Raw genomic sequence first — 12,265 nt, 5'->3', positions numbered from 1 at the left:
CCAAATCATCATCAGGCATGGGGGCATTTATTGTGGCCAATGCATCTGCAAACTTCTTGATTTCTTGCACATAATCATGTATGCTCCTTTTATTCCTTTTCACATTGTGTATCTGCTGTCGCAATTGAGACTTGCGAGCACTCGTATCTGTATCAAACATTTTGACCAAAGTATCCCATGCATCTTTGGGATTCTCAGCATCCTGAATGTGTATGAGCATAGCATCAGATATACATATAGACAAATAATGCAGCACTTTGAATGCTCTCTCTGACCATTGCCTGTGAGCAATAAGCTGCTGCTGTGTAGGTTGCCGAGGTAGCTCAGGCTCTGGCTCAGCACCTGTAATGAGATTCCAGAATCCTTTCCCTTTCAAGAAACTCTTTATCCTGTACTTCCATGCCTGGAAGTTCTTCCTATCCAGCTTTTCACCAACAATCTGAACTGGATTGTCAGACATGTTCGCTCAATGCATACACCTTCCGCACACTTCAAATCTATAAGTGAGCCTTCCTCAGCTCAACCACACTCCAATGAATGTTGGAGATACTCCAATATAGCCAACAAACTCCAAATTTGATGTAGAAAATCAACCTGTAAGATGAACTGACTCACGCAGTGCGGAATACCCTGTATTGACACGCCTTCCAAGGCTCCAAATCGCAATGTAATGGTGCAATCAAGTCGAGGAAACTTTCATTGACACCTAATGAACCTCAATGTTGAGTATCAACTCCATCTGACATGTGTAATCATCAATTTTTGAAAACCCCTTTTTCTGTTTTTGAAAAAACCAGAAAAACCAGTAATGATTTGGCTCTAATTTCTTCAATATTTGACCAAATTGAGCAACCAGGCATTCATTGGCTTAGAAATAGTGTCCATCAACTCCATGTAAGAGGAATTTGTCGAATTGTAAAACACCAAAGATTAATTGCTCGATTAAAATGCTCTGTTTCTCTGCAACCAGTGGACAGCCTGTTTTAATCAGCTCATTCCCAGCTCAATTAAGCATCATTGGTCAAACAAATCACATAGCCCTCTTCTCCAAGATGTAAAGCATCCAATTGCTAAGGAATTTGTGGAATATATCAAGCACCAAGTGAGAATTTGATCTCCTCGTAGTGAAAAAACCAGATTTCTGCTCTGTTTTCCCTGTATGGGCTGCGCCGCCTGCTTTAGAGCTCTTTGGGAGTGATTTTGATGCTAATTTAAGAGTGCTACAAGTGCCCAAGACACCTAAGTATGTGTGAAACCCACCAATGGTTGAATTTTCACCAAAAATAGGCTCCAAATGCATCAATTTTGGGCTTCCTCTTCTCTGTTTTGTGAGAGCTCAAAAAACCAATAATTTCTCTCAATTAAAGGCATGTAAATTGCTCCAAAATCACAGTAGGGCTTGCATAAGAGTTGCCAATACATCTCTCATTGTCAGATACATGTTTGCTTTGCCAGAATCACACATATTTTCACCATACATCAATGTTCCCAAGCTTTAATGGAAAGCTTCAAAAACCAGAATTTTTCTTTGCTTTGAATTGCTCTATTTTGCTTTGAATTTTTCTTTGCTTTGAATTGCTCTATTTTGCTTTGCCTTTGCCTGTTTCACCTGCAATCCGCTCAAGGATGTTTAGAAGACCTTACCCGGTAGGCCAAGCTCTCAGATCTGATAGTATTTGGTGTGCTCCAAGCTTCACAGCTCCAATGGCAACTTCACAGCTTCTTTTCACAGCTTCTTCTTCTCCCTCTTCACTCACTCACTCATAAACCCTAATAAACAGCACAAGGCTCTGATACCATGTTGAAAGAACGGTAGAGGAGGAGGAGACACACACACAGGAGCAAACTCTAATGAATATTGCAAACCCTAACCATAGAGGGAAGCCATGTCCTCTCTCACACAAAGCATAATGCACTAATCCATAATCCACACAACAACCAATGAGTTGTGTCCACACTCTACTAACCCTAGCTAATGTCCACACACTATGACCAGCTGGACACGCGGTCATTTATGTCTCACACATGTTCCTACCTAATCTGCCAGCACATAGCATAGCTGGCTCACACTGACATATCGAGCTTGAATCTCAACAGCCCCTCTCAAGCTCATGATGTACTGCCGATGAAGATGTAGATGAGCTTGGGATATCAAGACTCTTAACAGAAAAGAATATGCCACCTTACCTTAGAGCAGAAGCAGCAGCACTGTGTACATTATGAACATGACACTCACTGGTGGAGCTGTTCATGGTATGACTCCTGAACAGAAGTTTAGAGGCATAAGACCGGATGTGTCTCACTTGAAAGTGTTTGGGTGTATTGAATATGTACATGTTCCTAAAATGAAGTGATAACAAAGTTGGATCCAAAGGAAGAGAAATGCATCTTCATTGGTTATGCTATGGAGAAAAAATCTTATAGATGCTATAACCCTACCACTCGTGAGATGCGAGTAAGCAGAGATGTTGTCCTAGATGAGATGAGTAGTTGGTATGCACAACTAGTGAAGTCAAAAGAGGATGCAGATATAGATGTTGCACCACATGTAAAGTAGCAATCTCACAGGTGCTAAGTGGACCTGGGGAGTCCTCGAGAAGTGCATCCATGGTAAGGCACATTGAGGAATGATGCAAGTACACATGCATCGTGGAAAGGGAAGGAAAAGGTAGATCAACCTTTTGTGCCCGATTTGTCAGTAGGTCACTGATATGTGGATGGTGACTCTAGTGGCTTTGAGTAGAGCCTTGATGAGGAGCTTGGCAATCTGTCTGTGGTTTCTCTTGGTGTAAGGAGAACCAAGGCTATTTTGAGGACACCTAGCAGTGATCCAGGTGTACGCAGGTCTACGAGGGTTAGATACCCTATTGAGAGGTTGAGATGTGATGGATAAACAGCCCATCATTATGCTTACATGGTAAAAGCAATACAGGAGGTTGAGCCAACTTGTTTTGAGCAAGCAATTGGAAATTAGAAAAGGGAAGATGTCATGGATGAGGAGATGGCAGCATTGGATGCAAATAGCAACATGGGAGTTAGTGCCTTTGCCCAAGGAAAAGAAGGCGATTGAATGTAAGTGGTGGGTGTATAAAGTCAAGCACAATGCTGATGGTTCAATGAGCACCTAGGTACGTGGGTACAGGTGCAAGTGAGGTTTAATCCTCAAGGATGTTTTGTGGAAGACTTAAAAAATAAGTCTCACTTGGTTGCAAAGGGTAACAGAAATGGAAGTATGTTTACTTTAGATGTAAACATACCTGAGATAAAGGCAGCCATGTTTGCCCAAGGAATAGGTGTCATTGTAGATATTGACATATGGCACAAGTGCATTGGTCATGTCAATGTATAGGGACTGAAGTCTATGCAGGCCCAAACTATTGTTGCAGGTTCACTAAAGTATAAGGTTGACGGTATGCATATTGTATGTGAAGCATGCCAACTTGGTAAGGAAGCCAAACATGCTTTCCCACATGAAAAGCATGTCAGAGCAAGGCCATTGGATGTCATACATTCAGATGTATGGGGACTTACCAAGACTGCAACAATTGTAGGTTGCAGCAGGTACTATGTTACATTCTTTGATGACCACACTAGGAAAGTGTGAGTTTATTTCATGAAGGAGAAAAGTGAGGTGTTTGCTCACTTTCAGAGATTTAAAGCCTTGGTCGAGAAGGAAAAAGGCATGCAAATAAAATGCCTAAGATCAGATAGTGGGGAAGAATATTTATCCAATAAGTTCTGCAATTTCTTGAGAAAGCAAGGAATTAAGATATGCAGTTTATGTGCAGGTACACTCCACAATAGAATGGTGTTGCAAAAAGGAAAAACAAGCACATTAAAGAAGTGGCAGGTGCCTTGATGGTGGATGAAAAGAATATGCCACCTTACCTTTGAGCAGAAGCAGCAGCACTGTGTACATTATGAACATGACACTCACTGGAGCTGTTCATGGTATGACTCCTGAACAGAAGTTTAGAGGCATAAGACTGGATGTGTCTCACTTGAAAGTGTTTGGGTGTATTGAATATGTACATGTTCCTAAAATGAAGTGAGAACAAAGTTGGATCCAAAGGAAGAGAAATGCATCTTCATTAGTTATGCTATGGAGAAAAAATCTTATAGATGCTATAACCATACCACTCATGAGATGCGAGTAAGCAGAGATGTTGTCATGGATGAGATGAGTAGTTGGTATGCACAACTAGTGAAGTCAAAAGAGGATGCAGATGTAAGAAGTGCTGATGTTGCACCACATGTAAAGTAGCAATGCTAAGTGGACCTGGAGAGTCCTCGAGAAGTGCATCCAATGTTAGCCCATGGTAAGGCACATTGAGGAATGATGCAAGTACACATGCATCATGGAAAGGGAAGGAAAAGGTAGATCAACCTTTTGTGCCCGATTTGTCAGTAGGTCACTGATATGTGGATGGTGACTCTAGTGGCTCTGAGTAGAGCCTTGATGAGGAGCTTGGCAATTTGTCTGTGGTTTCTCTTGGTGTAAGGAGAACCAAGGCTATTTTGAGGACACCTAGCAGTGATCCAGGTGTACGCAGGTCTACGAGGGTTAGATACCCTATTGAGAGGTTGAGATATGATGGATAAACAACCCATCATTATGCTTACATGGTAAAAGCAATACAGGAGGTTGAGCCAACTTGTTTTGAGCAAGCAATTGGAAATTAGAAAAGGGAAGATGTCATGGATGAGGAGATGGCAGCATTGGATGCAAATAGCAACATGGGAGTTAGTGCCTTTGCCTAAGGAAAAGAAGGCGATTGAATGTAAGTGGTGGGTGTATAAAGTCAAGCACAATGCTGATGGTTCAATGAGCACCTAGGTACGTAGGTACAGGTGCAAGTGAGGTTTAATCCTCAAGGATGTTTTGTGGAAGACTTAAAAAATAAGTCTCGCTTGGTTGCAAAGGGTAACAGAAATGGAAGTATGTTTACTTTAGATGTGAACATACCTGAGATAAAGGCAGCCATGTTTGCCCAAGGAATAGGTGTCATTGTAGATATTGACATATGACACAAGTGCATTGGTCATGTCAATGTATAGGGACTGAAGTCTATGCAGGCCCAAACTATTGTTGCAGGTTCACTAAAGTATAAGGTTGACGGTATGCATATTGTATGTGAAGCATGCCAACTTGGTAAGGAAGCCAAACATGCTTTCCCACATGAAAAGCATGTCAGTGCAAGGCCATTGGATGTCATACATTCAGATGTATGGGGACTTACCAAGACTCACTACAAGACAATGCTGCCATACACGCGATAAATTACGAACGCGTGTATGGTCGCGCTTGTATTTGAATAGAATCGGGCGCGTGTATTTTTGCATTTAAGTTCGCATGTATATTTGCATTTATAAACGCGTGTATAAATGCGTTTATATACACGCAGTAATACACGCATAAATACACGGTAATATTTACGGGGTGATACTCGGTATTATACACGGGTAAATACACGCTACTGCACACGGATTAATACACGCATGGCAGAGAAAAACTGAAAAAAAACTGAATTCCTTAACAAAATTAAAAACTATTTTCCTTAAACCATCTCATAGTACATTACAGTATACATCATTACACAATCCCACTACATGCATTTACAACAATGAAATATATTCAAAAATAAATCATGCATATGAGATGATAGAAATGTCATCAATTTAGAACATACAGTGACGGATTGGTTAGGGTTCGATCTCATCTTCAATAAGATCCATCCTTGTCAAACGATCAACATCAATATCCATTTGATCAATTGGTAAGGCTACGATTAAATTTATTCCACTATCGATATTCTGTACTCCATTGATAATGGTATCGATGTCCTAATCATCCTCATCAACATCACCATCATCCTCAATGGTAGGGTCATTCTCATGATCATGAGAAATGGCATGCTCATCCTCATTATCACGATCATCTCTTATTTCTTGATCATCGATCACAACATCTTCAATGGCATGTTCGACGTCATCTTCATTGCGGCTTGTTACATCCTCCATATGCTCCATATCAGTGAATGTATTATACATCACTTTGGAACGTGGTGCAATAGGGATGACGTACCACCATTTGATGTCATGCACCATTGGTAGATAGATAACCTACTCAAATACACACAGTACAGTAATTAATTAGCATATCAAAAGTCAAGGGGTACGCGAGCTTAGATATATATGTACATGAAACACATTAGTAAAAAAAATGCATACCTGCTCACATTGTTGTGGCAATACGAGCCTATCTTTCTTTGTTTGCCAGAACTTTGTAGAGTCAATAGTTACATATCCACTTGCATGGCGTTTTATCGTTGCATCAGGCCCTTTTTCCACCACGTTCATTTGCCATTTGACATCCAAAACATACACAAAGAAGCGACGAAAGTCAAGCCTAAATATGTCTTGGATTATGCCACAATAATCATCCATTTTTCCATTAGCTCCCTCAAAGCTACTAATGACACCGCAATCTTGTGTATTTCTCTTTTCATCAATTCTTTGTGTTCGAAAATGCTTGCCTTCACACCATATAGCATTGAACATAGTGCACTGGACCAAAATAGAAGCAATATTTGTGTAAGCAATGTGAATAAATATTAAAAGCAAATCACTTACAACTAATGCAAAACATTAGTTCTATGTACCTTTGACATGCATCCTCGTGCATACTCCCATTCTTCCGCCGTGATATGCAGCCCCTCGTCGCTCTCTGCTCTCTCCATTTCCTCATGCAACCAATCAACATGGATATCATTCGGAAGTGTTGCTAGATGCTTAGGGTACGCCTTCCGAGAGCCATGTTGCCTCCGAAAGAGAGCTCTTTCTGCTTGCCTTTTTGTCTTTGCATCCTCATATCTTGTAACCCATCTGCTCATCACATCACTATTAAGGATACAAGTGAAATTGAGATCATCAATCAATGTTCAATCAATTACTTTACTCTGTCCTTTTCCTTGAGGCACAATAGAGGTCATCCTCAAGTCCTCTTCATTGCTCCATAGTCGTGGCAAAGAGCTGTCCACCTGACCAAGAAATTCTGAAATATATACAAGAGACTCTTGTATCAACCAACCCTCGGCCATGCTTCCTTCAGGCCTTGCACTTTGCCTCACAAAGTCTTTTAAGGTCTTCATGAAGCGCTCTAGGAAGAACATCCAACGTGCATGCACAGTACCACATAAAGCAATTTCGTCCACTAAATGCACAATGAGATGTAGTTGACTTGTGAGAATGGTTCGCGGAAAAGTCTCCTCTACCAAACAAACCACCTCCACTGCCATAACACGCGCATCATCCAACGTGGCTGGATCAATTGCTTTGGAACTAACATATCTGAAAAATAAATAAATAGTACGTTATACCTCATGCACGTTCATTTTGCAAGGTATAATGAAGGGTGATCTGAGCATGGGTTTTACATACCTCACAAGCTCGCCCATCTTATAAATACATTTTTTCAAACTCTTATTCGCACAATGGTCGATGCTAGTAGGTAGTATGAACTGCGCACATAAGAGCACATTTATGGTTTATGGCATTACAAAATTTAATTTCAACGTACGTACAAGACTTGGAAAACACTTACTTGAAGCATCTGGAATGCCATGACATGAGCTCTGCTATGGATTTGCACTTGAACATGTGTTTGATGCGAGGAATTATAGGAAAGTGTCGCAAGACTTTACGAGGTACATCAAAACTCTTCATATCTGTTCTGTACCTTGCTTCACCACAAGTGGGACATGTCACAGCCTCCTTATGCGTCCCACGAAAGAGAATGCAATCATTGATGCATGCATGTATTTTATCATAATCCAGTCCTCCAAGAGATGTCACATATCGCCTCGCTATGTCTCTTGAGGTGGGTAGTCTATTTTCCTTTGGAAGCATGTTTGACAATAGCCTGCATCCAATATCATCAATTATAATTAGTCTTAAATCCTAAACCTTAAACCACTAATTCAAATTTATAAGTTAGAATGCTTACTTCAACAATGCGTCAAGACTTGCATTGCTCCATCCATAAACTGTTTGTATATTAAGTAGTTCAAGTGAAGCACGTAAAACTGAGAATGTGCACCCTTCAAACACCGGTGTCGATGAAGCTTTATAAAGATGCTCTTGTTCCATATCATCGTCGTCCATACCTTTGGGATCATCCTTAAAAAGATTCCGCACCATATCATCAAGCACCTCCTCTTCCACAACTTCGTGGGGTGCAGGGCTATTGTCGTCCCTTTCCCACTCATCTCTGACAATAGATCCCGAAGCTCCAGCATCATCTCGTCGACGCTTTACGTGCTCTCGTCGCGCGTAGGGTACCATGTTAGGGTGTGGTACTGCATCCTGCTTCAATTTATCAAATTATATGTTACAACTCTATTAATTTAATTTGGATACCATGAGTCATTTGAATACCATCAATTTACATCTACCCACCTCTAAACCTGTTTGATTCCATTCTCCATACATGGAGATGTGATTCAAGGTAATTCGACGTGCTCGTACAATGCATCCTTGACATCGATTACACATACATTTGATCCGTTGTCCCAACCACACATCGCGATTACGATGACGCATTGTCTCATCTTCTCCAGAACTGCTTGAAGAGGTTGATGACATCCTGTGTACAAATCAGAAAACACAAACTCACTATATATTTTTAATGAAAGCATAAAATCGCGTCTATTCACACGGCTATCTCCTAAAACTCGCGTGTATTGACGCGGCTAATTCCTAAAAAACGCGTGTATTCACGCAGTTATTTCCTGCAAAACGCGTGTATCAACGCAGCTAAAAGGATATACACGCGAAAATACCCGCCTTCATAAACGCGAACATAAACGCGGTGGCATATTTAAACTAAAAATAGCCCGCCTTCCCCAAATATAGATTTTGAACTTAGAAATCAACAGTGCATGCGTTTTCGCCTGTTTTCGCCTCTTCCAACAGCAAGGAGGGAGCAGAGAAAGGAGCACACACACGGGAGAAGGAGGGAGCAGAGAAGGAGCAGAGAGGACTCACTTTTCCAGAGGTGAGTCACTTTGTCCTGTGCCTTGTCTCTTTTTGTCAGATTTGTTTACTTTGCTCTTTGCTCTTTGGGTTTGTCTTCTTGCACACGATTGGGTTGCTGCATCCTGACAGGGGCGACAATGGCTGGTCCTTTTTATCAGGACATTCTGTCTTTGTCGGGGGGTCGGGCTTTTCGAGAAAATTTTTTCGCAGTTCGCGTGTACGAACGCGTGTAGAAGCGCGTGTAACCTGTCTGCAGAGTTTTTTCACGCGCATATACACGCGTTTTTTGACGGGTGTATACACGCGTTTCTGCAGACAGAAAACTGCGGCGTTTAGGGTTTAGGGTTTGCAGGCAATTGACTTGTGTAATGACAATGTGTGAGTAAAGAGACAGCCCATGATGTACATGATGATGTTTGTTGCAGGTTCTTTATGGATATTCCAGGTTCTTCATCCGATCCATTTGCGTACAGCAATTGGTTGATGGAGATGATGAATCACTTTGGGCGCCAACCTGGTTCGGTTGAGCTTACAGAGTATATGTATGCCCATCCCCCTCCTTCCCTGCCTGGTGTCTATACCCCTATCGCGAGTATCCAGGGCACTCCAGTGCCGTCTATTCCTCCGAGTCCGACGAGATGGCATGCAGCTTCTCCTCTTCCACGTCCACCGAGGAGACATACCTCGTCCCAGACACACTCACGTACACCCTCACAGCCACCATCACGTGCTCCCTCAGAGCCACCGTCACGTCAGGGCTCATAGCCACCGTCACGTAGACAATCCCCCAGTCGTGACTCCACCCGCAGCAGTAGGAAGAGTGGGAGTGGGGGAGGATGCGGCGGGTGCTTTGGTGGGGGAGGTGGGGGAGGTGGGGGAGGTAGTAGGGCACGGGGTGAGAGAGGAGATAGAGGGAGAAGAGTTAGAGGAGACAGTTCGGAAGAGGAGGAGATGAGAGAGATGGAGAGAGTGGTTTGCTATGATGTGACGGATAGGGGCGGGATAGTGATGGATGCGAGGGGGAGGGAGGTAATGGAATACATGCGTGGGGTAGTATCAAACTCATATAGAAATTGTTTTATTAAATTTAAAGATCAAAATAGCAGATTAGTTGGGGAGGTGATAGAGGCTGTACATAGTCGGTACCCCAATCCCCCACATGCTACATTCTCGGATGTATGGGGAAGGACGCGAATAAGGGAGATCTTAAGTAATAAAAGATCTCACCTTAAAAAACTCGCGTACGATGACCGGCTAAATGTAGCTGCGGGTGGCTATCCTGCCGAGAAACCTGCCACACTGCGCACAAACACGAGTGGAAGGAGGCAAAGAAACGAGCAGAGGGTGGCGTGAAGAGCAGGCAGCATGTGGAGGCACGACGGATCCAGATGGAGACCGTTGGATCTTCGCATTTCGGATCTGGCGGCGTCGAGTCATGGGAGGCAGAGTTCGTAAGTATCCTGCCACTTTATTTGATTGTTTACTTAATTCATTGATTCTATGAATTGTTTTAATCTTACAAATTGTGTTGATTATGATACAGCGACGGGTTACGGGGAGGAAGCCCACAACCCACGATACTGCGTATGCTCGCCGGCATAGCAGACGTGATACGTGGGCCATCTTCAGAGCCGAGGGACGTATTACGGACGCGCAGTTTGAGTTGGCCATGAGACCATACGGTCGACAGGTACTTGAAAATTCGTAACGAATGGTTTTGGTTTATTGAATTGCATATATATATACTTATATACTATATATTACTTGAACAGGCACAAGCTGCTGATGATCCACCGGCCGCCGCTGCAGAGGGTGGACGTGAGCACTACTCCTCGGACATTCCGACCGATGCAAGCTCATCTGAGCATGGGGGGAGCACCGAGTCATCATCTGGGTCTGAGTAGTACTCAGACTTGTAGTATCACATTCCATATTTAGGATGTGATTGTATATATTTTTTTGTAAACTCAAGCCATGGGCTACTTCGAGATATGGACTCCCTTGTATACATGTATGAAATTTTGATAGTAATATTGAATTGATTGATCGATAGTATTACATTCATGGCTGTCTTGAATCGTGTAATGACAATGCAGTATGCATTCATGTCGTTCTTGTCTTAATCTCCCTCGTGCATATGTTCTTCGTGGATGGTCTAATGGGATGGTCTAATGCACCAAAAACCCTAAACCAGAGAGTGCTATTGGGTGCTGGAATGCTGGAACAGTATTCAGGCACCAAATAGCACTCTCTGGATTTTTTTTTTGCTCTCTGTTCGCGTGTATAAGCGCGTCAACACTGCTAAAACTCGCGTGTATCTACGCGGATACCCTCAAAATTACGCGTGTATTAACGCGTATAAACTGGCAGTCACGCGTGTATCAACGCAGCTACATTAAAAAAACGCGTGTATGGACGCAAGTAAAAACGCGTCTGGAACATGAACTGAGCAGAATGCGGTTATACACCCGTGTATAAGCGCGTCTAATGTAATAAGAAGCGTGTATAGGTGCGTGTATTAACGCGTCTGTATATAATAACGCGGGTATATACCCGTGTATACGCGCGTCTGAGAGGTACTGTACACGCGGTTTTACACGCATGTCTCTGGCCGCGATTATACACGCGCTGATACACGGGCCCGCTACTTTTTTTCATAAGTCATTTTTAGCGGCTAAGAGCGTGGGTATGAGCCCAATCCCTTGTAGTGACTGCAACAATTGTAGGTTGCAGCAGGTACTATGTTACATTCTTTGATGACCACACTAGGAAAGTGTGAGTTTATTTCATGAAGGAGAAAAGTGAGGTGTTTGCTCACTTTCAGAGATTTAAAGCCTTGGTCGAGAAGGAAAAAGGCATGCAAATAAAATGCCTAAGATCAGATGGTGGGGAAGAATATTTATCCAATAAGTTCTGCAATTTCTTGAGAAAGCAAGGAATTAAGAGACGCAATTTATGTGCAGGTACACTCCACAATAGAATGGTGTTGCAGAAAGGAAAAACAAGCACATTGAAGAAGTGGCAGGTGCCTTGATGGTGGATGAAAAGAATATGCCACCTTACCTTTGAGCAGAAGCAGTAGCACTGTGTACATTATGAACATGACACTCACTGGAGCTGTTCATGGTATGACTCCTGAACAGAAGTTTAGAGGCATAAGACCGGGATGTGTCTCACTTGAAAGTGTTTGGGTGTATTGAATATGTACATGTTCCTAAAATGAAGTGAG

General features: G+C 42.5%; 2 protein-coding genes across 2 annotated transcripts in view; one reads left to right on the top strand and one right to left on the bottom strand.

Annotated features, from left to right (window-relative positions):
* LOC147628235 (uncharacterized) overlaps positions 1–8,643 on the bottom strand; it is a 75,401-nt gene extending 66,758 nt beyond the window's left edge. The window contains exons 1-3 of the mRNA XM_086814086.1: positions 8,458–8,643; positions 8,006–8,364; positions 7,768–7,921 (exon numbers count right to left, since the gene is read on the bottom strand). Of these exons, the coding sequence (XP_086670212.1) occupies positions 7,768–7,921; positions 8,006–8,364; positions 8,458–8,643 (699 nt within the window). The remainder of the gene's footprint in view (positions 1–7,767; positions 7,922–8,005; positions 8,365–8,457) is intronic.
* Positions 8,644–10,360: 1,717 nt separating this feature from the next.
* Positions 10,361–10,940, top strand: LOC147628234 (uncharacterized). The gene is made up of 3 exons (XM_086814085.1): positions 10,361–10,487; positions 10,580–10,726; positions 10,809–10,940. The coding sequence occupies exons 1-3, from the start codon at positions 10,425–10,427 to the stop codon at positions 10,938–10,940; spliced, it is 342 nt and encodes a 113-aa protein (XP_086670211.1). The 5' UTR covers positions 10,361–10,424.
* The last annotated feature ends 1,325 nt before the right edge of the window (positions 10,941–12,265 follow it).

Source organism: Cibotium barometz, chromosome 19, assembly GCF_041138505.1.
Source record: "Cibotium barometz isolate CiBa-2024 chromosome 19, ASM4113850v1, whole genome shotgun sequence".
Taxonomy (NCBI): domain Eukaryota; kingdom Viridiplantae; phylum Streptophyta; class Polypodiopsida; order Cyatheales; family Cibotiaceae; genus Cibotium; species Cibotium barometz.
This window is presented reverse-complemented; position numbering and strand designations above follow the sequence as displayed.